The 26761-nt window shown below is 34.5% G+C and overlaps 1 protein-coding gene across 1 annotated transcript; it reads left to right on the forward strand.

Moving 5' to 3' along the window:
• The first annotated feature begins 790 nt into the window (after positions 1-790).
• On the forward strand, positions 791-25123 carry Slc6a14 (solute carrier family 6 member 14). Its single transcript, XM_052171152.1, has 14 exons — positions 791-838; positions 1885-2050; positions 4406-4537; positions 6666-6827; positions 7580-7715; positions 9171-9303; positions 10033-10173; positions 15822-16050; positions 18609-18734; positions 21128-21246; positions 21729-21828; positions 22098-22207; positions 23537-23704; positions 24977-25123. Exons 1-14 carry the CDS (start codon positions 791-793, stop codon positions 25121-25123), a joined length of 1917 nt encoding a protein of 638 aa, XP_052027112.1.
• The last annotated feature ends 1638 nt before the right edge of the window (positions 25124-26761 follow it).

The raw sequence follows: 26761 nt of genomic DNA on the forward strand, positions 1-26761 counted from the left end.
TCAATAATTTGTTTGTGTTTGGTTTCTTTGAAATACTACACAAAGCAATCCTTGTAAAAGGCAAAACTATTCTGAAGGCTGAGAAAGGAGCTCAGGACATAGATTCAAAGTCGGTCTTTTCAGGTAGAAGCAGCTGGGTAATCTTATCTTAACTGGCTACATTTCAAGGTGCCCAATTCAGGGGCTTTCCCCTCTGGGAGCTGCAGCCCCGGATGATGAAGTGCTTTCTAGTGAGGGGCAAAACTTTTGGAAGTCAAGAGGGCCCACAACAGTCTGGTCTGTTCACAAAAATCATAGCAAACAAAATGAGCCCGGTGGATTGGGTCTCTCCTACCTCCAGCACCAGAAGAGATCAGCACTTGGCCCCAGGACAGAGACCTGACTGAGAAAAGAGGTTTGGAAGAAGCCAGGAATCCAGGAAAAGGAGGCAGGATTGCTAAGGCACCTGCACAGCTCTGAGTCAAAAGTTGTCAGTCTTCTTTGGCTCTGGCTGCGCAGCTCAATTGCTCACAGCCCTGCCCTTTCCTAGGGCTGGGGCAAGGAATTGCTACATGCAGGATTACCTGGGGGAAAAACCAGAGGCTCACTTTGGTCCCTTCCGGTAATTGAAAGGACTGGGCGTCAGGGAAGGGGAGGAGAGAGCTTCCCTCCATAAATGGTCCCACCCCTGGGCAAGGTGGCTCAGTTTGGCAGGTAGCAACGGGGGAGTGTGCACCTGCCACCAGGCAAGCTCAGCCAGACTGTGAGAAGAGCCAGACGAGGCGAGGCACGCCACCGGAGCGAGTGAACCATGAACAGATTGAAGTGCCCGAGCTTCTTCAAGTGCAGACAGAAGGAGGTAGGAGTCTGGAAGCTTCTGGTGGTGTAGGGGGGTCAGAAAGGGAAAACAAGAAGGGAGAGTGAGTCTCAGTTTTTCTTTGCTTTCTGTAGCTGTTCCTTATTTTACATATTTCTTTCTCTTCAACTCTTTTCAAGTATGCCTGATATATTCCCACAAAGTCGACATGAAAAACAACTTTACTGCTGGTAGTTAGGAAACTTAGGGGCACCTCAATCTGTACCTTGAGAACACCCAGAGAATGTTGTTCTTTGTCGTTCTCTATACTGTGTTCATACGCTGCAGGGAAATGCAAAAAATGTACTGTCCTTATCTGACCCTGGGAGCATTCCATAGTCAGGCAGCTTTCAGGTTGGGAAAGAACCCCTTCACAAGTGGGGGAGGAGAGAGGGAGAGAGGGAGAGAGAGGGAAAGAGGGAGAGGGAGGGAGAGAGAGAGAGAGAGAGAGAGAGAGAGAGAGAGAGAGAGAGAGAGAGAGAGAGAGTTGCTCCACCTGGTGGGACAGGAAAATTTGTCTCTGCTACTATTCAGTGTACTGGTTGTGTGTTCTAAACAATGTATGAACTGATTTTTATTTAATTAGAAGCTAGATCTAATACTTCTTAATGACCTGCTATAATCTCAGGAATGTTGACTCTTCCTAATTTATACTCAAAATTTTGTATTTGACATTTAACTTGTCTACTTTCGTTTGCCTTCATGTTTGTTACATTAAACTTGGGATGATCTTAGCCAAAAAGACAGTGAAAATATCTACTTACAGAATTTTCTTTTAATTTGAAGAAGGAAAGTCTAAAATTACCTACCTTCAGAACTCAACTTAGTGTTGTCTATGTGAACCACTCTGAAAGGTCTCAATCTGATCTTAGTGGCTAGGCAGGGTTGGGCCTGGTTAGTACTTAGATGGGAAAACTCTCTTGATTTTGAAAAGAATTCCCTGTGAGTTTTTCACCCTCCCTTTCTATCACTCTGTGTACTTTTGAAATTATGCATCTGTGGAATGTGTAACAGAAAAAGAAGATGTTGATGATATTTTCCTTGTTTAGAAAGTAACAGCTTCATCCGAGAACTTCCATGTTGGTGAAAATGATGAAAATCAGGAACGTGGTAACTGGTCCAAAAAATCAGATTATCTTCTTTCCATGGTTGGCTATGCAGTGGGATTGGGCAATGTGTGGAGATTCCCATATCTGACATATACCAATGGTGGAGGTAGGCGTTACCTTCTGTTCTTTTTCTTTCAGTGGTATGTTATATAACTTGTTTATATATAATATAGCATATATAAGTATATATTATTAAAATATCACACATATATAATGAAGTATGAGGAGCTAAAGAGAGGTATGTGGTACTCTGGGTTAGTAAAGAGGATGAAAAACAGGCAAAACATGTATTAGTGAACTGTGAGCTACTAGCTCAACCTCAGAAACTGCTTCAGAAAACTCTCAGACATAAACTTGATAAAAGTATTACATGTAGTACTTCTGAGTTAATTTGAGATACCATATAATCTTCAATTAGGACTTTAAAAGCTCAAGTAAGTTGTTTGCCTAGCTAGAGCAAGTCATTTTAATAATTAAGTAGGAATGGATTAGGGTTTTTGAATTAAGATTTTTAAGTTGCAATTTTCAGTTACATGTATTTAGACTATAAATACAGTAAAATAAAAATTAATTCAAGATTATATGTTTTTGTTGCAAAAATAATGCTTTTTTCACTTTGTAGATTGTTAAGGTAGGCTCAATAAGAATATGAAAATAACCAAGGCAACCCACAGAGCAAAGGAAAATAAATTGCACAATACGCTCGTAATGTGGAAACAACTTTTCAGTTACACCATTTTAACTTACTTGTGCTTACAGGTTCTGTTAGAAGTATTGAGGTGACATATGCCTGTATTTCATAATTGGATACCATTGAAATTTTGCCAGTATAATTATTTTTCTCTTGACACAATAGGATTTTGTGTGGTGATGTTTCAACCACATTCTTGTTAATTGAGTGTATTAAAACAGTTACACTTGCCCTCAGAGACTCAAGAAAGGATCTCTGTTTATTAAACACTTTAAGTGTGGGTAGCTTAAGTTCTCTCATCTAGGACTTAGGTCATCGAGTAGTGGTTTTGATGTAAGTATTAGCTCGAAAATGAGTCAATAATCATGATCATTTTGGTGTCTATGTCCTAAGGCTCCTTTGAGCTTCTTAAAATTGTGTTTACAATAAGATATGCCCTGTGACTTGACATCATACATTCACCCAATAATCACCACAACTTTCTAGGAAATGAATTGAACTTATTTTAATAGAGTATTTTAAAATATAATGCAAATGAATCATTTCATTTTTCATATGCTATTGTCTTCTTTCTCCTGTTTCCTCTAAAAGTTAATATGACACATTAAAGATCACATTATTTAGGTAATAGATAATCTACATTTTCTAAATGCTTAAAAAATTCATGAGTAACAAGGAAATAATTTGGAAAAGTTCTAACAACAAATGAAGTGTACATAACCCAAAAGCATGTCTCCATTCATTGAGCTCCATATTGTTTTTATTAATGGTTGCCAAGACTTCTAGTTTGTTTGGTTAGGACATTTAACATTATGTCTTTGTTTCAGTTAACAGTCTGGTAAGCATTCTAATGAGCAATATCATACCCCAATTTTGGTGGAAAAGGTAAAACAAAAGGTTTAAAAGGGGAATAGTGTGGATGTTCTTATGTGGGAGATTGGTTCTTGTGATATTGGAAGTTAAGAGTCTCAAAAAGTTCAGAGTATTCTTTAAAAGGCAATACATTTCTTATTAACAATGACTTAAGAGACTTGTTACTATTAAGAAAGTTATGAACTTAATTGCAGTAATTTGTATTCTCAATCCTACGTAGATTTACATCCTACATTTAAAAGTAGTTTATATATTTTTAAGAAAGATAGAAAAAAGCAAGCAGGCAAGAAAGAAAGAAAGAAAGAAAGAAAGAAAGAAAGAAAGAAAGAAAGAAAGAAAGAAAGAAAGAATGAAAGATGGAGAATTAACACTGAAAACATGGCATGTGCTTGCAGTGTTGTCACTGTAAATGATTAAATTTGATTAGTAACTGCTAAAGGCCCAGCATTGAAACTCTCAACAGAAACTGATGAATTGGAATTGCTTTTCGGCTAATAAGAATGAAATGTTCACAGGTTAGCAAAATTTCCCTAGGTCAAATAAATAATAAATGATAGAGCCACCATTTTAATTTATATTTATCTGGATCTACAATCTCTGATCTCTCAGCTCCACTGGTTGACTTTCTATATGCCTTTGATTTAATAATCAAAGTAACCTTACAGGGTAACATTTCTGTTCCAATTTGATTAATGAGAAATTCAAAGTAAATACAATTCAGTACTTTCTCACTAAAAGTAATGTATTTTGGACTTCAAACAAGATCACTCAAATTCTACTGTATTGGGATACCTTATGCTACTTGTCAAAGTGCCTCCTGAGACTTTCAAATGTAATAGTATATTTATTTATTTATTTATTTATTTATTTATTTATTTATTTATTTTTGCTTTTCAGGTGCTTTCTTGATACCTTATGCAATTATGCTAGCATTGGCTGGTTTGCCTTTGTTCTTCCTGGAATGTTCACTGGGACAATTTGCTAGCTTAGGACCAGTTTCAGTTTGGAGGATTCTGCCACTGTTTCAAGGTTGTTATTTAAGACTTTTCATCATCATGATTGTTGGTCTGCATCAGTGGTTCTTAATCTGTGGGTTATGACTCCTTTTGGGGAGACAGAATAGCCCTTTCATAGGGGTTGCCTAAGATCATCTGAATATCAGATATTATTTACATGAAAACTAACAAAGTAGCAAAAATTACAGTTATAAAGTAGCAACAAAAATAACTATAATTTGGGGTTACAAAAACATGAGGAACTGTATTAAAGGGTCACAACATTAGGAAGGTTGAGACATAACTGGTCTAGATGCACATATAACAGTTTCCAATTTGCAGAAGAAAGGAGTTTAAAATTATGATGCATTTGATCTTATAGAAGTTGAGCACAAAATGCGTAGATGCAGATGTCAATAAGAAGGAGAAAGCTCTATTGGTAAAAAAAAAAATGATAAGCTATGTGGTTATAGTTAAGAGAAATATATTTTCCAGAGAATAATGACTCATGCCATTAATCCCAGCACTCAGCAGGCAGATGCCAGCATATCTCTGAGTTTGATGCCAGTCTGGTCTATAGAGCAACTTCCAAGGCAGACAGGGCTACACAAAGAAACCCTGTCTAAGAAATAGTAGAAATAATTTTGAGAAACCTAACCTATAGATCTATATATTGGAGAATCTAAAAATAAAGAATCACAGTGTGGTAACTATAGTTGATGACAATATATTATATTCATATATTATAATCTCATAAGCATACACAATAGGCAGTAAGTATTCTGACTACTAAAATGATAGTCACTTAAGGCAATGTGCTTGTTAATTTGAAGACTGATTCATTCCAAAAATATGTGTACAATTCAAACATCACATAGAACATGAAAAATACAATTTTCTCTTTCAATAAAAAAATACAAAAAAGACATGGTAAGTCAAAATGGCATTGTTTCTTTATATATATTTTGCGCATGCACATTTACATATTTGTGTGCATGCATGTAGAGAGTGAAGATCAAGGTATACATTTTCCTTAATTACTTTGACATGGTCTCTCATTGAACTTGGAGCTCATTGTTTGGCTAGATGGGATGGGCAGGAAGTACTAGAAAGGCCCTGTCTCTGCCTTCTTGGTGGTAGGATTTTAGGCATGCTCTATTGCAACAAGCTTTTAAAAGAAGAAAAAACATAGATGTTGGAAATCATACTCTGGAACATACTCCTCTATAGCTTTAGCAAACACTTTACCCATAGAGCCACCTCCCAAGTCTTCAAATGTTAACTTTTCTTCTTACCTGGATGCACATAAAGGAAGGGTTAGGACAGATACTAAAAGACAGTAATTAGAGTATAATTATTTGGTAATTTTACATTTTGAATAGTTTTATCAACACAGTCCTGCTGAGCATTAACTTCAAGGCTCTAGCTTTAAAATTTATGCTACTTTTGTTTTATTTTGTTTTGTTTTATTTTATTTTGTGCATATGGGCAATGAGTTTGTACATACTCACATGTACGAGTGTCTGTAGAGGTCAGAAGGGGCCATTGGATCCTATGGAAGTTGGAGTTAGAGGAAGTTGTGAGCCACCCAATATGTGTGCTGAACTCTTTTGGAAGAGAAACAAGTGTTGTTATTCACTGAGCTATCACTCCAATCCCAAGGGTATAGCTATAGTAAACTTTCACACCATCTGAAAAGCATTCTTTAAAAGCCAAGCATAAAAATTATTTTGCTTTTGAGAAGAAACAGTTGCAGAGATGGCTCAAGTAGTTACCAGCACTCACTACTCTTCCAGAGGATACAAGTTTGGATGCTGGCACCAATATTGGATGCTTCAGGCTCTTCCTGTAACTCCAGCTCCAGGGAATCCAGTGTGTCTGTACTCTGCAGACACCTGCTCTCGTATGTGCATACTCACAGGTGTGTGCACACACAAATACAATTAAAAATAATAAAGATAAATTCTTCTCAAGTTTTGAAGAAAGGTATTTGGAGGGTAATGCCCCTCCATCCCAGATATATTGTTTCTGAATTATAACATAGAGAAAAAAATCTTTTCATTTATTATAGTTTTTGTGGATATTTTGTGGAAATTGTGCTCAACTCTCTTTTTATGCAGCAAAAGAAATTTTACTTTTTTTTAAATGGTTTTGTTTTCCAGGTGTGGGAATCACGATGGTTCTGATATCCATTTTTGTGACAATCTATTATAATGTCATAATTGCCTACAGTCTTTACTACTTGTTTGCTTCTTTTCAAAGTGTACTGCCATGGGCTAATTGTTCTTCTTGGGCAGACGAAAACTGTAGCAGATCACCAATAGGTAAATTTCATTGGCTTAATGAATTTTAAAATATTGCTAACCTTAAAATTCTGCTATATTCTAAAATTAAGTTTAAATGATTAAATCATAATCAATTTCAGTATGATTTTATTAAAGGCAAGGCCACAACTAGAAATACCTCTTCCAAGCCTAAATTCTAAGCAGGATATAGCATAAAATGGAGGAGTAGAACTTTTCTAAAGTGCTATCTTTAATAGCAGTACATTGTAATAGTAAAGTGTGGGTGCTGTCAATATCAGATAAAGTAATATTAATACTGGAAAATATTCCTCTTGGGATAATACATACCAATAAGAGGGTAAACTTAGGAAGCTTTAATGCTTTTGAAGGACTTAAAGAAATCAACAAATGTATAAAGGTTATCTAAGTCTCCACTGAAGGTTCTGTTAAGCACTAAATCTTAACTAAAATAACGGTTATTTTATAGCAGTTATTACTATAAGTATGGACACAGTTTAAATGGGTAGCTAGTATTACCAGATTGGTAGTAGAGAAGATTTGGTGTATTGAGTGTAATATCCTTTGTTTTGTTTGTAAATTCTACCTTTACCAACTAATGATTTCAATAGGAACTTAAGTATTTTTCATTAAAATCTTTTTCTCAACAAAAAGTATTGCACATATATCCCTATCTATCTATCTATCTATCTATCTATCTATCTATCTATCTATCTATCTATCTATCTGTATTGTTTATTTATTTATATATATGTATATATCTGTTTTTTTAGTAACTGGCTGTAATGTGAGCACAGGAGAAGGAGAGATGTTTATGAATATAAGCTGGGTAAATAGCAAAAACTTCACCTGTTTGAATGGTAGTGAAGTTTTTCGGCCAGGACAACTTCCCAGTGAACAGTATTGGGAGTAAGTATTGATTAGCTTCTTAATACAGATGCTATTGAAAGATTTTTATGAAACATAATGATATATTTGTCAGTTCTTTTCCCCCATTTTATTCTATAGTTTTAATACAGGTATATATTATGAGTTGAACATATTTCTGTTTACCAATATACCTCCCCCAATTTTAACTCAAATGAATAGAAGAGGGGAGAGCTATTACAGATAAATACTTCATTTGATTCAAATGGTTACCTCTCCCTGGTGAGTTTTAAATTACCTGAATGTTAGCTCACTGTTGACAATGTACCTTTTACAAGTTAGTTGTCCAATACACATAACACTGTAAGTAATGGCTTACTAATAATTACCAGTTAAAAGTTAATGTTAGGGAATTATAAACCTTATGAGAGTGCTCAGTACATAATGGTGCCTGGTGCAAAGCCAAATGTTCTGAGTTTGATACCTAGACCCCACAATGGATTTAAGGAGAGAACTGACTCCTAAAAGTTGTCCTCTAATTACAACCCATGTGTAATGGAATGTGCATCCACACTCATACACGCAAAATAGAAAATGTTAATATTATAAGCAGAGTCTAATGATAATCAGTTAAGGTCTGGAGAGATGACTCAGAGGTTAAGAGCATTCATTGTTTTTGCACAGGACCAGATCTAGGTTTTCAGCAGGCACATGGTGGTTCACAGCTCTCTGTAACTCCAGTGCCCCTGCACCCAATGCCCTATCTTAGAGAGATGGAGACAGGGGTGTGGGGGGTGGAGGGGGTGGGGAAGGAGACAGAGGGAGAGAGAGAGAGACTGAGAGAGAGTATAGGTGCCTACAAAGGTTAGAGGAATTTGTTCTCCCTGGATTCAGATTTATAGGTAGTTGTAAGACACCTGATGTGAGCACTAAGAACCAAATTCAAGGCCTCTGGAAGAGTAGAATATACTCTTAACTTTGAACTGTCTCTCTAGCTGCAGGTCTAGTATTATAGATCCATACATGTTACTGTGGGAAATGGTGGAATTTTACAGAAAATTGTTAATGATATGAAGAATAAGGCCATTTCAATTTCATCATATGTATAAATTTGAATAAGTAATTACATAATACAATGTTAAAAGTCTTATTAATGAATTAATTTTGAGAAAATCCCATATCGAGTCACAGGAAGCTACCAGATAAAAATTAATTTCTCTGCATAGAGGAGATTAAAATGTTGGAAAGAAACATGACTAAAGCTTTATTTCAGTTATTTGAAATTTGGACTGCCTTTGGGTAACTTTGAAGTTCAAAACCTGAGTTTTGAAAGAATAATATTGATCCCTTCATACAACATTGTCTATTGAAGAAAGGATTACAAGATTAAGATACAACACTCTGACGGTTCCCTTTGGATGCAACACATTACGAAGCCCATTTTTAAAAAACAAAGACAATTGATTCTGTATTTATCAAAGGTCTTATGTATTTCAGTAAAGTGACACTTCAGAGGTCAAGTGGAATGGATGAAACTGGAGTAATTGTGTGGTATTTAGCACTTTGCCTTCTTCTAGCTTGGCTCATAGTTGGAGCAGCACTGTTTAAAGGAATCAAATCCTCTGGCAAGGTAAGCTTGAAGTCACTTAAGGATGCAGTTGCTATCCAACTTCATTGTGTTCCAATAGTATGATAAATGGTGTTTTGTATAATATGGACATTCAAATTCTTAAAAGGGAACATTTAAATCTTTGAAAGTCTTTCTGCATAAGACATTGTAGTTTTAATGTGCTATGTGTATATATATATATATATATATATATATATATATATATATATATATATATATATATATATATATATATATATATCAATGTCCCTTAAGAGAGGTAGTTTTAAGTTGCAAGTGTTCAGCATTCTCTGTATTCACTATAGGGAAGGTTTCATGAGGTATTTTCCTTTAATTTAGGGGACTGAATATAGTAATATTGGTAGTTTTATGTTCCATCCCAGTGCAAACGTTTACTGAGAGGAGACATTCAGTCCCCTCAAACATTTATAAGGATCCTCTTAGTATTCCATCTGATCCCAAGTTGCTTATATACTGATTGTTTATAGCATGAACCTTAGAAAAAGTGCTCTCAACATTACAGCATTTAAGAAATGGATCCATTTTTGGAGTGGTAAGAACAGAGAAAGGAAATTATGCTAAGTTGTATCAATATCATTAGATTTACCTATGTTTTGAAACCTGGAGCAAATTATTTCACTAATAGCAACTGGCTACTAATTTTGCTCATAGAAAATTATATGGCATAATTTTAAAGTGACATTAACTTTTAGTTGTTCTATTTGGTAGGTGGTATATTTTACAGCTCTTTTCCCATATGTGGTCCTACTCATTCTGTTAATACGAGGTGCGACTTTGGAGGGTGCATCAAAAGGTATTTCATATTACATTGGAGCACAGTCAAATTTTACAAAACTCAGAGAGGCTGAGGTAAGACAATTTGGATTTTAAATTATCTAAGAAGTTAAAACCTAAAACCTTATAAAGGCTTTAGAAAAAGCCTGTATACATATCTATATCTATCTACCTATATATACATGTTACTATATATTACTATAATGTCTTACAAAAAGCATATGCAGTTAAATGGTTAGGATTTCTACCCACTAGAACTTCTGATTAATGTATGTAATGGCACTAATACTCTTCACTGGAAGTATGATCAAGTTTAGCAATAGTCTTTTTTTATTAGATATTTTCTTTATTTACATTTCAAATGTTATCCCCTTTCCTTGTTTCCCGTCTGAAAACCCCCTATCCTATTCCCCCCTCCCCTTGCTTAGCAACTGACTTCCCTGTCCTGGCATTCCCCTACACTGGGGCATCGAGCCTTTCCTCCCTTTGATGTCCAACAAGGCCATCCTCTGCTACATATGCAGCTGGAGCCATGGGTCCCTCCATGTGCATTCTTTGGTTGGTGGCTTAGTCACTGGGAGCTCTAGGAGTACTGGTTGGTTCATATCGTTGTTCCTCCTATGGGGCTGCAAACACCTTCAGCTCCTTGGGTCCTCTCTCTAGCTCCTCCATTAGGGACCCCGTTGCATTAATGTAACTTATTCTATTTGACTGACAGTTTGGGACATCTACTATTTTGAATAAAAGAATATTTCATACCCTAATACCTATAATTTAAAGCTAGGATTATGTGACTTATTAGACAAATTTTTAGTTGCTTTAAAGAATACCAGAGAGAGTTTGATGGTCTAATATATGTTTAGGTACCTTGAGAAGTTAATATATTAACAATAAAATCAATTTTGGCTCAGTGGATTATAGAGTTAGCACACAAACTTTACATGGACTAAGTAATCCAGAAATAAAACTGCTGCTTCTATTAGAAACAGAAACACATGTTTTAAATAGAAGTTTGAAAAACTTTCCCCTGTAAATAATTTTTTTTGTAAGTTGGGAACACACACACACACACACACACACACACACACGGCATGGTGCACATAGGGAAGTCAAGGGGCAATATCTGGGAATCAGATCTCTCCTTCTATTATGTTGTCCCCATGGATCTTGGGTCATCAGGGTTAGCAGCAAATGTTTTTATTCACAGAGTTGTTTTTCTAGTCTTGAACAGCTCTCTTTTAAGTTTAGTCTATTTCAAGACAATGGCTGCATATCATGGCCACATAAAATGTTTTATAGCTTTAATTGTGCAGGACATTAACAGTAAGCTTACACAGCTATCACGCTTCTTTTGGTACAGCCAAGGAGGCTTACATGTTCTTAGTAGTTACATCACATTCTTAGCACACATTAAGATTAATCTCCTTATATCAAAATTTAAAGAGAGAAAAAAACTGTGCTAATATTACCTGTCACACTAGTGGTGCTATCCAAGATGGATAGTTTTAGATTTCTATTGCCTTTCACATAAAAATGGTCACTTCCACACATTGCAATTTTCTTTTTAAAATATTCATAAATCAAATATTTATCCAATCATTGTAGAATGTTTCTGGTAACCAACTTCAAGTTGATCAGTTTCCATGTTGGAAATCTATTATAAACTTTTGAAAAAATTAGAAATGTAATTTTCTGAGTTTGGTTACTTTTACAGTGTTCGATAATTTTCACTGTCATTAACCTCAGCAGTTCTAATTACTTTAGAACTATGGTTTTTTATTTTTATATCTTGAAGATTAATATACTTTGATGTGTCCACAGGGCATCTTAATGCATTTCTTAATTAGTCTTAGTCCATATCTTTTTAACCCTGTTTACTAATCCATTCACAACTAGAAGACCATTTTTCTGTTAAGTTTTTAAACATGATTAAATAACATAATATACTGGGGAAATAGAAAACTCATGTAAATGTGGGCTCATGTACAATTATTTTAACTATTGATGGTACCTAGAATTACTTCGTACACCCTCCATTTTCCTTAAGCTTTATAACTTTGATCACAGATGAAAAGCCTCTTTGATATGCTTAAGTGGCTTTTTATAAGCCTCAGACACCTGGGCTTTATACTCCTTTGAAACTATCTTGAAGTTTTCATATGCATTTTATATTTGCCTCTGTTTCTGTATCTCTATTATTAAATAAGAGTCAGACCTGCATTTAAAGTTCCTTGTGAACCATGCAATTTAGTCCTCTTACTCCTCCACTCCCCATAGCAAATGACCATATTCCATGTTTGGGGGGTTACTGGTGATGACAATAATTTTTCTCAGATTAGCATTCTTTCTCAACACGAATCTGACTCATACATCTCAGCTCCTCTCAAATTACATATTCTTGCATAATGCATCAATTAGAGAGGCTAAGAGACCAATAAAAACATGAACTTCATCTCCTAAAATAGACTACAACTAAAGAAATAAGGATAATTTTTTTCTTTTTTAACACGAGTGTATTTTATATATATGTGTATATATGTATATATGTGTATATATATATATGTATGAAATTATCTTGGTCTATGTGTGTCTCTATGTATGTATACATCTTCATATCCTCCCATATATCCATCTCCCTTCATATAGACATGCTATAATCTATCATGAATAATGTATTTTGAAGACCCAGAGATTTTTACTCCCTACGATATTTGCTTCTAATGAAGTAATATTCAAATAAAAATCATTGTTTTTAAACATAAACTAAAACACTATATGATCATTTCTCATAATAACAATTATAGCTACTATGGCACAGCTTTCTAAATACTATTGTTATTGTTCATACCTACCAATGAGTTAAAGATCTTAAACTGAAGAAACAAGATGAATGGTTTGCATGTAAATTTATTCTTTTTAATTCTAATACCAAAATTGTTATTCACATACAGTCTTGCCATTCAATCTGCCTTCCACTGACCAGTATGGTGTTAAGAGAATTGAAATATAAATATAAATCAGCTGTTATCTAAAATCTACACACATAAAGTTTTCTCTTTTTACTGAGAGTATATCCAAAGACAAAGAATTCAGATCTTTGAATATATTAACCTGGATAAATCTCTGACTTAACTGTTGACCATTAACAAAGAAGGAGGAGAGGCAAATTGGACATCGGCAATGATAAAGGAGTAGAATTGGACAAACAGCACAGAGTCAGCATGGGCTGTCTAGTAACATCCTTGCTAAGAATTAATGTGGTTTTAATGTCACATTGGTATTCAGAATCAATAAAATTCTATTCAAATTCCCAACATAGATATAAAGTGTGGAAAAACCATCATGTCAGATACAAAACTTTGTTTCAAAAAGCACTATAGTGCTGCAGTAATTAAAAACATGGCTTTAGCATAGGAACAGATATACAAATAGGTGGTATAGAATAACAACAACAACAACAATAATAATAATATCTAGCATGGGAAGGGAATATAAGGACAGAGAAAAAGGAGGGAGGTGATTGAAGAAGGGATGGAGAGAAGAAGGTTTATGGGACATATGGGGAGGGGGGATCCGGGAAAGGAGAAATCATTTGGAATGTAAACAAAGAATATAGAAAATAAAAATATTAAAAAAATTTAAAAACTATTTTTATGAAGAAACAAAGCTTTGCATGCAGCAGAGGTAACAAATCATTTCAATCTGGAAAGGATTCATGATCCGATGAATGTCATTGGTGACTAAGTGATGTAATGTTCCATGTCAATTATCTTTCAAGAATTGTAAATGACACAAAGTGGAAATATGTGTAACATAAATTATGTCTAACATATATGTAATTAATATGTGTAACATAAATTTCAGGGCAATTGAAAGTTTTATATTGTTTACAATATAAAACTTTTGCATATATTTATATTGTAAACAAAACCTTTTCACTTTGAGAATACAGAACAACATCCCTATAACCTTGGGCCAAGTTTTGTTTTTAGACACAGACAAAGAAACAGAGACAAGCAAAACTGAATAATCTCAACTATATTGAGCAGCAATAACAAAAATATTTTGGCTCATTATAAGAACACAAAATAAAGAGGGCAAAAAAGTACTCCGTGGATTTGGAAGGAGAAAACCTCTTAAGATATACAACACACAAAATCTTAGAATTCAGTTTCAGAATTCAGTTCCTGGGTGTGGCATGATTATTCATAACTTAAATTCCACAATTGACTTTGTCATCCTGGTATACAGCAGCCACATTTCATTAAGGATGAGAAAGACAGAGAGAGAGAGAGAGAGAGAGAGAGAGAGAGAGAGAGAGAGAGAGAGAGAGAGAGAGAGGGAGAGGGAGAGGGAGAGGGAGAGGGAGAAGCTAGAATTCAAATAAATAATTCAAGAAAATGAACAGAACAAGAAGTACTGTGGAAAAATGTAAATTTTTTAAGTAGTGAATGTAATCAAAACTCTTAATTCAAAGTGCCTATATTAAATCAAATGAAAAGCTCTGACCAACTGTTGCCAATGCTATTGAGCAGTGGATCTTATTCTTCCTAACGCTGTGACCCTTTAATACATGCTGTGGTGACCTTCCCCAACCATAAAATTATTTTCTTTGCTACTTTATAGCTGCAATTTTGCCACTGTTATGAAATGTAATGTAAATATCTGATATACAAGTTATCTGATAAGTGATCCTCAAAGGGGTCAAGACCCAGTAGGAGAACCACTGTTAGAGAAGAATGGAACCTCTCCCATCTTCAGCTAGTAAGAGTGCTAACTAATCAGAAGATTCTAGAGGATGACCTGACAAGATTCAGTAAAAGAGAGGATGCGTATAACCTTCTATATTCTGCATCCTTACTTACATGAGCAGGAGATATGTACAAAACTGTTCAAAGTTACATCACAGCAAAACATTAAGCAACCTAATATCAGTCAACAGGAGAAAGAAATAGTTATAACATTTGCAATGGGGTATAGAGAAGTGTAAAATGATTAAAATGACATATGTTTAATTTTTAAATTTTATTTATATTTTATAGTTTTGCATATGTACATATATATGCATACTGTCCATTCTTATCAATTATCTCCCAACAATCCCTGGCCACTCATTTCTCTTTCAGGATTCTCATATATGCATGTCTACTCAACATGACATATCTTTTAATTAAACCACTTGAACTTGTCCCTAGTCTCTAATTTTTAAATTACATAAATATAAATTATATCAAATTGAAATTTTGTATAGCTCCTTTTGATAACACAATGTTGTACTATGAAGGCTGGTTGAGTTAATTTTCATGCAGCAAGATAATTCTTCTATGAAGCCTAAACATTCAAAACTAAAAATAAAGATTAATAGCTAGGCAGTGGTGATACAAACCTTTAATCCCAGCACTAGGGAGGCAGAGGTAGGTGGATCTCTGATCTGAAGTCTATAGAGCAAGTTCCAGGACATCCAGAGGACATAGAAAAACTCTGTCTTGAAGAAAACACACGAGGAAAACACAGACACCAAAATCAGAATCAGTTACTACTGGAGCGTGAAAGAAACACATAGATACAGTAAAAGATTCTTGTCATTGTTTTCTTCACTTGATGGTTGATATTTAAGCATTGATTTCCTTATGTTATAATACACACTCATATTAACTCATGAATTTTATATGAATTAGATTAATTGTTCATATTTTAAATTTTCAAAAAATGTTCTCTTACAGGTCTGGAAGGATGCTGCCACTCAGATATTTTATTCCCTTTCTGTGGCTTGGGGTGGCTTAGTGGCTCTATCATCTTACAACAAGTTCAACAACAACTGTTACTCTGATGCCATTATAGTTTGCTTGACAAACTGCCTCACTAGTGTGTTTGCTGGATTTGCTATATTTTCTATTCTGGGACACATGGCTCATATATCTGGAAAGGAAGTCTCTCAAGTTGTAAAATCAGGTATACAATTCTGGATAATACCAAATTAGATTAATTAAATATAGCTCACTTATGAAACTCTGGTATAATTTATAGTCATCTATACTTACAATTAGAGTTATTGTATTTTTCAGTTCATTTGATGTAATTTATTTTAATATAATAGCTCCTAAAAGATCTGGATAGTCAGGAGTAGTTTATGGAACAGTTATTCTGAAGACATAATGTTGGGAACATATTTCAGTTGGTACAGTACTTGTCTAGCATGCTCAATGCCTCGAGTTTTATTTTTAGCATCTCATAAACCAGATGTGGTGTTATATGTATGTAATGTCAGCACTTGGGAAGTAGAGATAGGAGGATTAGAAATTCAAGACTAACCTCGTTTACTGAGATAAATTGAGGCCAGCTGAGGCTGTATGCGACCTTCTCTAAAAGAGTGAGAAAACAATTTTCTGTATTTTATTTAATATTTAAATCACTCAACCTACAATTACCAGATTCAGGTATTATGCTAAGAATATTCTGTGGTTTGTTAGTGAAAGAGTTATGACCAAATTTTCCTATACACAATTAACAGTATAGGATCTGAAATTTTAAACGTATACAGTATGTGAAGTCAAGTGACCCAGTACATAATTGTGTACAGCTTTCAAAGAATCTGACTAAAAAATTTATGACCTCAAGGGCAATAATTAAGGGATGCTTACTATCCAGCTATAAGATCCATAAAAATGAATTCTAGGATTCTTTAAATATGAACCCCTTGGAAACTTTTATTATATATTTAGTATAATATAATAGAAATATTGAAATCCCTGTGTGAGAAAGGATTGTGTGTGTGTGTATGTATGTATGTATGTATGTGTATATATATATATATACATATATATATATATATAATATAAATATTGAAATCCCTGTATGAGAATGGATTTTGGAGATCATTTAGTGTGGTTTTCCTCATAGTGCACTGATACACAGACACATTTTGTCTTGCACAATGTAAATATTTAGAAAGTGATAGAGCCTAATTGAAAAGCTAATGGCACTCTTTGTCAGTACTCTGGGAAGGTACAGAAACTGAAAGTACTTAGAACTTGAGGGTCATGTAGAAAACACCGAAACAAACTACAAAGTACTGTAAAGGTGAGCATCCAATAGAAAATGAGATTCTCTGTAGGACTTTATTTTACATACAACATTGTAAGTATCTATAAACTGAAATAGTATTACTAATAATTATTCTGGGTAAATATTTGTCAAGATGGTAGAAGACTAAGTTCATTCCAGCTAGGCATGGTATGGTCCATGCCTTTAATCCCAGTCCTGGGAAGGCAGAAGTTGGCATATTTCTCTGAGTTTGACGTCAGTCTGGTCTAGATGGCAAGTTCCAGGACAGTCAAGCTATGTAGAATGACCCCCATCTCAAAAAACAAGAACAACCACAAAAAATCCATTCTATACATTTATTTTTGTAGATATTTCAATAATATTTCATTTTATTTTCTATGAATTTTATATTAAGGTGAATTAATTTATGTTTTTGTCATTTAAGAAATTTCTTCTTTATCACAATCTTTTGGTTACTGTGGTTATTTGAGAGAGGGTCTCATGGATTCCAGGCTGGTATCAAACTCAGTATGAAGTAGAGGATGATTTTGAACTCCTGATCTTGTTTTTTCCCATACCATGAGTCCTAAGATAACAGGTGTGTGCCACCACAACTCATGTCAATCAGGAGATTAGAGTCTAGATATGTGGCTAACTGGGTAAAAGCACAGAGACCTGAGTTAAAATCTCCCAAATATCTTCAAAAACCTGTGCTTAATGTGAAAATCTGCAATACGAGAACATGGAAAGACAAGAGGTGAAGATAAGAGAATTCTCACTCATGGGTCAACTATGCAAGAATAACAACAGCAGACAAAAAAGAGGGAAGAACATATTTCAACAAGATTTAAAGCAAAGGTCAACATCCAAGGTTGTCCTCAGATCTTTCTATGAACAGTGCACAGTATGGCCCTTGACTTGCTGAACTCATGTATGAATGAACACACACAAACACACACACACACACACACACACACACACACACTCACAGAGAGAGAGAGAGAGAGAGAGAGAGAGAGAGAGAAAGAGAGAGACAGAGACAGAGAGAGACATACACACAAACTGATACATTAAAACAATAAAATAACGAAATGTTTAAAATTCTAAGACAACTTTCCTGAAAAAGAATTTATACTAGCAGTTTAATTAATTAGTGTGACAATTCAATATTTATTTATTATTACTGTATATGAGAGAGGAAAGAGAGAGCAAGTATACATCACAGTGTTTGTGTGGAGGGGAAAGGAAAACATTCAGGAATCTGGGGATTGAGCTCAGGTCACCAAGCTTGAGTGGCAAGTCTTTCACCCAGTGAGCCACATCTCTGCCCACCAGTAAAACAAAGAAGCTATGTCATGAATTGTATTGCCAAAACATGATGTGGTTTTAACTGTATATTACTTTGAAAATGTTCAAATGTGTAAATTTTCAGGCAATTAATTTAAAAATCCACACACTTTTCTTAGGATTTGACTTGGCATTCATTGCCTATCCTGAAGCTCTAGCTCAACTCCCAGGTGGTCCATTCTGGTCTATATTATTTTTCTTCATGCTGTTAACATTGGGTCTGGATTCTCAGTTTGCTTCTATTGGTAAGTAATAACGTTTAGTGTTGAAGAACTGATATTTTATTCCCCTTTCCTGTACTTGAAACCACATTGTTTCATTATCATGTAATAGCATACCATATCCTTTTAGCTACTATTAACAGAATGAACTTTACAAATTATTTTCATTTAAAAATTAAATACATAAAAGTAAAATATACTTATTTACCTGATACAAAAACGCTTTATTCTATTTGCTTCAGATAGATATTTTGGAGGGAGTCATTTTTAATCACTTTATTCAGAATTTTGTATTTGTTTCTTAATTCAGTGTACACTATTCCAAGCTATGTAAAAATGATGGCCATTTTCTCTTCCCTGCCCCCTGAACCTGGACAATATCATTTGTACCTGAAAACTTGATTCTTACTTGAGGGAGTTCTAACAAAACACTAATATATTTCTAATTATTTTTTGTAGAGGCAACCACTATAATTGCTAATGTCCTACTTGGTTCATGTGTGTATGTATGCACATGTGTGAATGTGTTATACATACATATATATGTATGTATATATAATCTTATCCATCAGTAGCATAATTTTAAATATTTAATATAAATTTGAAGTTTCATGATATATATGCTATTTTAACAAGACATATGAGTCTATTATATCATATAATATATTATCCTATTGACTAGTATTTGGATCATCTTTTAAAAGTTCTACATGCTGCAGCTCGTGAGCTGTCTTAGTTAGAAAAGTAATTGCTATGCTCATTGCTATGCTCTTGTCATGACCTTACTATGATCTCCAGTATCTTTAAAAAGTCTGGGCAACTGGTTCTGGAAAGACTCAGTGAAACAATATTCGGTAAAACCAGAACGGGGAAGTGGGAAGGGGTGGGTGGGAGGACAGGGGAAGAGAAGGGGGCTTACGGGACTTTCGGGGAGTGGGGCCTAGAAAAGGGGAAATCATTTGAAATGTAAATAAAGTATATCGAATAAAAAAAAAAAAGTCTGGGCAAAGAGGTACAGTACTGTAAGCCCAAGGCTGGAGAAGTGAAGAAAGTCATATTGTTCAGGGCTCACTGGTTCATCAATAGAGTCCATTAATGAACTTCAGGTTCAGTAAGAAGCCCTGTCTCAGAAAAACAATGTATAAAGGACTTAAGAAGACTGCCCTCTGCCCATTTAAATGTAGCACACATGTGCATATGTGCCCCACATATGTGCTTTCATAAACTCACACATAGAAATGTAAATTTCACACAATTAATACATTCTTCTTATGAGTGGTTCAGTCTATACAAATGAAATTTCCTAAAGGTACACAACTAGAAAATTTGAAAACTAAAGTTTGAAAATATTGCATTTTTTGTAAATCTTTGAGAATTTTGTGTAACGAACTTAGATCGTATTCAACTAGACTCTTCCCACATCACCTCCATACCTCCATATCCTTTTTTTTCAATAAGCCACTGACTCCAATTTGCCCTACCCATATACATAGTGGCTGGTGGGGTCATCCACTGGAACATGGACCAACTGTCACACCTTTACAGAAAACTGACTGTTACTCTCCTTTAGAAGTCATCAACTGCCATTAACTTTTCAGTTAAATGTGAGAACACATGTCCCCACCTACCTCCATGGTGCTGGAATGTTGACTGGCTTGTTCTTCCATAGCTGTTATGAGTTCTTGAGTGCATTGCTTCTGTCATTACGACTAGAAGACCCTTTTTGCATGACCTCTGCTTCTTAAAATTTTTCTGCCCCATCGTTTGTTACAGTTCTATAAGCACAAGTTGTGTGCGTGTATGTAGGTGTGTGATACAGATGTCCCATTTGTGGCTGAGCCTGTGCATGTATGTACACACAAACACACACAAATTACCCACATAGGTGAAATAACTCTTCATAGATATAATTCTATGTACACAAAAGAAATTTCCCTAATGCACACACCTGGAACATTTGAAACAATTTTCACATCATTGTATCATTTTAACACTTTATTCTGTTTCTAGGACAAATCGAGGGCCCTCTGGTTGATCTCCATAAAAATGACAAATATATTTATTGTAGATCTTCCTGCTTTTGCATTTTTCTTTTAAATAAATGTCTGTTAAATAGACATTATTCTATTCTTTCCTCCTTTTCTCTTTCTCCCCCTCCTTTTTCTTTCTCTCCTCTGTGTCTCTGTCTCTGTCTCTCTCTCTCTCTCTCCTCCTTCTCAGCCCTTCTGTGTACTTGTTCTCTCTTTCTCTCTCTCTTCTTGGAACTAAACCCAGGGACTAAGAAAAAAGACCTGATTGACTGTTAAAAAGAAGCAATAACTAGAGTGTATTCCCAGCTTATTTGTGTAAAGTCAATTAATAGAAATTGAATTCTCTGACAGTTTTACTCAATTGAAATGTAATTTCTCCTCCCTTAGAAACAATAACAACAACAATTCAAGACTTGTTTCCCAAAGCAATGAAACGCATGAGGGTTCCGATAACTTTGGGGTGCTGCTTGATTTTGTTTCTCCTTGGCCTTGTCTGTGTGACTCAGGTACGGTATAGCTTTTAACATCTGTAGACAAATACTAATTGGAGTATACTTTCAAATTAAAGAAATATACTAAGGTTCAAGCTGGTGTTTTGTGACAGGCACAATTTCTATTTGGATGAATGCTTTTCAAATTTCATTTTCTCCTTTATAACTTTACTAGTACATAGTTTCCAATAATGATAATTTTCCAAGTAACAAATAGATTATAAAGTGTATTTTCTTGTTAGCTATTACAGAGCTCATAGATACTATATGTTGTTTGTATAACCAACTGTTCTATATGGCAACATTTTGCCAATCTTGTAGTATATTATTGAAAATGTATATTTTTAGGCAAAACTATATTTGAATTTATACTTGAAACATACATTTATATATTGTTTAAAAATACATTCTATTTGAATATGTTACCAAAATTGTAGTTAAAATCTTATTGTAGGTTGTGTGAGCTTTGTTTTTGTTTTTGTTTTGTTTCCTTGTAGGCTGGAATTTATTGGGTTCATCTGATTGATCACTTCTGTGCTGGATGGGGGATTTTAATTGCTGCTATCTTGGAAATTGCAGGAATCATCTGGATTTATGGTAAGTGGTGATTACAAATTTGTAAGTCTTTTATACACTATCATTTAATTCATTTTCATTAAGATTAAGTAATCGTCCTATTTATAATTGTACATATAGTTGTGAAATGCAATCTATTGAGTAAACAACATTATGAGTGAAATAGGATTCCAGGTATATGCTTCACTGTTGCAGTTTAGTGACATGTTTAAATGAAGAAAAATAATTTGTATGACAATCTCCATGGAAACTGTAAGGAAGGGCTCAGAGTCTGAAATTGTTCTCCTTAGGAGGAAATAGATTCATTGAAGATATAGAAATGATGATTGGAGCAAAAAGATGGATATTCTGGCTCTGGTGGAGAGCTTGCTGGTTTGTCATCACTCCTGTTCTGTTGTCTGTAAGTAACAGCATACAATGAACTTGCTATCGATAATATAACTTATACCTTTTGTTCTGTTTTGTTTTTTTTTTGTTGTTGTTGTTGTTGTTTTTGTTTTTTTGGATTTGTTTTTTTTTTTTTTGAGACAGGGTTTCTCTGTTTAACCCTGGCTGTCCTGGAACTCACTCTGTAGACCAGGCTGGCCTCGAACTCAGAAATCTATCTACCTGCCTCTGCCTCCCAGAGTGCTGGGATTACAGGTGTGCGCCACCACCGCCTGGCTAATTTATACCTTTAAGTGTATGATTATACTTTGTTCTGGGTAATTCCCCCACCAGCTCCAACTTTTTCTCTTCTTTTCACATGTGTGTTGCATATGTGTATCAGTTGAGCAGTAAAATATACCTTTATTTTTGGAAAAGAGTAGTGTAATTCAGAGATTAAGTCCTAGAACATCTTCTAATTGCCTGAATTATTTCTAGTGAATTTTGAAAAACCATCTAAAACTCATTTAGAGCAGTGGTTTTTAACCTTAATGTTGTGGCCCTCCAGTATACATCATGTGGTGATCCGCAATGACAGTTTCATTGCTACTTGATAAGAATAATTTTGCTAGTGTTATGAATTGCAATGTGAATAACCATGCTTTCCAATGCTTAGACAACTCTTGTGAAAAGGTTATTTGACCCTCAAAGGGGTTGCAACTAATGGGTTGAGAGTTGCTGATTGAAAGGAATTTTATTACCTTCTTTTGAGGGAGGGTCTTTTGTATCTCAGGCTGGCCTTGAAATCAGTATATAGCTGAGCATTACCTTTAACTCCGGATGTTTTGAATACTGAGATTTCAGATAAATCTTAGATTTTTGCAACACTTCTTGTACTAATTTCGAGCTTATTTTTTTTTATTATTTTATTTTATTTTATTTTGCTCAAGAGGCTAGGAGAGAATTGTGTTTTGGTAAATGTGACAGTACTACATGTTTAAATTTGAGTTATCGGGTTGGGGTGGGAGGACAGAACATTGTGTTTTATACAACAAATAACAGCTATTAAGGAGGAACAGAAAAGTATACTTGTGCATTCTCACTGGAATTTTTGTATACATGCTAGCTAGCTTGTGGCATAGAATGAAGCCAAGCTAAAAATTTAATCTCCTGGTGTATGTAACCACAAGAGAATTGTTAGAGAAGGTAATTCTGTTTATTTGTCTTGGAGAAAACTCACAATGCCTTTTATTGTTACCCATTTATCTTACTTCCATAATGATAGCTTCATTATATCAAATTATGACTCATTCATAACACAAAGTCTAAACTCTTGGTCCTTTTTAATGTTTTCCTTTCATAGGCAATTCTAGTCTGGTCACTGGTGAAATTTCATAGGCCTGATTATGCTGATATTCCATATCCTGACTGGGGAGTTGCTCTTGGCTGGTGTATGATTATTTTCTGCATTATTTGGATACCAATTATGGCTATTATAAAGATTGTTCAGGCAGAAGGAAACATCCTTCAGGTAAGCACATTTCGATTAAATATATAATTTGACATCTACTTATATTTTACTGTAAGTTCCCTGTAGAAGTTTGTTCCTGTATCCTCAGGCTCTAGGACATTACATTTTTGATCTCTGCATTTATTTGTACAGTTATCCTTATAGATGTCAGAAAAGCAAATGACTCATTTGCATCTTCCATATGTAATCTTTACTTTTGAATCTTCCTATGTCTGTAGTACTGATTCTAATATTGTATTTCAGCTGTATTTATTTGAATTAGCCTGGTAAATTATCCTGCATCCTTTATAGCTCTTGAATCATCTTTCTTCCACAGAGGTCTATAGTAATAAGAGTTGAATAAGTCTACACTGACAAGATAGGCTTAGGAAATTTAATTTTAGTAAATTTCTGTTCTAATCCAAGAACAGATCTAAATAAATGGTTAGGTATTTGCAACTCCCTTTTCTCAATTTTTGAAACATATTTCAGTGCACAATGGTTTAGCTTTGCCATCAGATTCTCTATGACAAGGACTAAAATGAATCCAGGAAAGCTGCCTTTAGTGACACTATTATTCTGATGGAGTTATGTGCCTTTCTTCTGAAATCATTATTTATGGGTTAGTAGTTGGGATAATTCTATTAACAGTTAATAGCAATTTATTTGTTTACAATTGCTAGATGGTGTTTAAGGTATCAATTCTCTTTTTTTCATTAATTTTCTTTACACTCTGGTCACTGTCCCCTCCCTCTTGTCCTGCCCTTACAAAACTCCCCCACCATTACTACCTCCCTTTCTCTGAAGAGAGAATTGAATACCCTTGAATACCAATGGACTCTAGCACATCAAGTCACTGAAGGCACATCCTCTCCCACTGAGGCAGTCCAAGTAGGGGAAAGGGATCCAAAGGCAGGCAAATGAGACCAAAACAGCCCTGCTCCAGTGGTTAGAGGACCCACATGAAGACCAAGCTGTACATTTGTTACAAATGTGTAGGGGGCTAGATCCAGCTCCCACATGCTCCCTGGTTGGTGGACCATTCTCTGTGAGCCCTCATTGCTCCTGTTAGTTGACTTTCTATGTCTTCTTGTGCCCTTGTTTCCCCCTCTTTCAATCCTTCCCCCATCAAACTCTTCTGTAAGACTCCTGAGTTTACTACTTTTCTATGATTATTGTGTTATTCTTGCTAGCAAAGGCATTTACAATAAAAGTGTAGTTTAATATTTGCTTTTTGAAACAGATAATAGCACTTCAATTCTAAAATAAGATTTTTCTGTCATTGCATTTCAGCGTATCATAAGTTGCTGTAGACCAGCTTCGAACTGGGGTCCATACCTGCAAAAACATCGTGGGGAGAGATATAAAGACATGGCTGAACCTACAAAGGAGAATGATCATGAAATACCTACTATTAGTGGCAGTAGAAAGCCAGAATGAGATGTCACTTTTGAAAATATTTAATTGTTATATAATGTGATTTTGTAGAGCAGGGGACTTCTTTTTTTAACTTATTTGTATGTTAATCAATTAGGGAAATGTACATGTCATTCTCAGTATAGGATTGTAAGTACTTTTTTCACTTAATCAAGAATGAAATATTAAAATGTGAATCCATCACTGTTTAGTAATATGTTTGTTTCCATTTAGGATTAGCTATTTGTTAGTACATATACCCAGTTCTGTTTTGCAATGACATTTTGTAAATATTGCTGTAATTTTGTTTTTGTTTTTGTTTTTGTTCTGTGTTTAGTGTACTGAAGGTCTCCTGTGAGATGACTACTTAGTAGGCATTACTTTGTACTTTGTGATTTTAAACAGTTTCTGTAGTCTAAATATGTACTTTTCTTTTTCATAGAATGGGAAAATAATAATTCAGCGAAGTTAAAAGCAAGTGTTACACAGTTAAAGTCCTCGCTTACATATGACACAAATGGACCTGGGGAGATTGCTCAGTGAGACAAGAGTAATGCCTCTTGCAGAGGATGTAGGTTCAATTGTCAGCGTCCAAGTGACTAATATACCATCTGAAACTCTAGTTCCAGGAGACCCAATGTCCTCTTCTGACCTCTATGACACTGCATGCACATGGTGTACCTACACACAGGCAAAACACCCATACACATAAAATAAAAATAAATAAATCTCTTTATCCAAAGAAGTATCACAAATATTCAGGAAAAGGACTGTATGAAATATGATTGTCATTTAATACCTGTGATCCATATATGTCTAAACATATTATCAATGTATTATGTATGAGGTTTTCTATGTAAACTTCGCAGTTGTACTCTTTATTTAGAGTGAAATGATACAAAATGAGGGACAGGTAGCCAGAAAGTGATAAGCCTTGGAAATGAAATATTGAAATTCTGAATACTTCCCTTCAGAATATCTTTATTCATTAAGTTGTATTTGGAATAAAACCATGAAACATTTAATTTTTCTTGTGTTTCATAAAAACAAGTAGTTCATTACCTTTTCTGAATTCTAGATTCAACTGCAAGTAGAAATTTGTATGAAATTGCTACTGATAATATGACTTTAACTCTGGCATTTTTTGATAATGATATAGGTCTAACAGATAAAGGGCAATAAACTTGTCTTTTATAGATTTGTTTTTGCCTAAGAGTAATAAAGTACTAATGTATGAACTAATGCTAATTGTTAATTGTCACCAATAAAATTTTTATATCCTGTTTTACTCACAAATGATGATACTTTGTGCTTTATTATGTAATTTTGATCTATGGTTTAAATATCATAGCTTAGGATGTTAAATTCTACCTTAAATATATAGGGAAATTTTCAAGAGTTATGCTGAGCTTTAGGAGATTAAAATAGTAAAATTTTAGGTAATATTTTCTGTGGATGTGGATTTGCATTCTAGGGGAGAGTGAGTCCATTATTTTCATAAAATTGTCAAAAGAATTTATGGCTCAAAAAAAAGAACTTTTAAGAACCATATATTGGCAGCTATTTTATACTAGACAAGTGAGTACCAAGGGGGAATAAATTTTCATAATCACATTTCTCCCTCCTTTTTTTTTTTTTGATTAAAGACCAACGGAGTAAAGA

Source organism: Apodemus sylvaticus, chromosome X, assembly GCF_947179515.1.
Source record: "Apodemus sylvaticus chromosome X, mApoSyl1.1, whole genome shotgun sequence".
NCBI lineage: Eukaryota > Metazoa > Chordata > Mammalia > Rodentia > Muridae > Apodemus > Apodemus sylvaticus.

What these genes read in the sequence shown, in the direction of transcription:
- Slc6a14 (XM_052171152.1), top strand. Translation starts at nt 791, where the DNA reads ATGAACAGATTGAAGTGCCCGAGCTTCTTCAAGTGCAGACAGAAGGAG. An exon ending in GCCTTGTCTGTGTGACTCAG is followed by an intron (nt 21,247 to 21,728) that starts GTACGGTATAGC and finishes GTTTCCTTGTAG; the next exon opens with GCTGGAATTTATTGGGTTCA. An exon ending in TCACTCCTGTTCTGTTGTCT is followed by an intron (nt 22,208 to 23,536) that starts GTAAGTAACAGC and finishes TTCCTTTCATAG; the next exon opens with GCAATTCTAGTCTGGTCACT.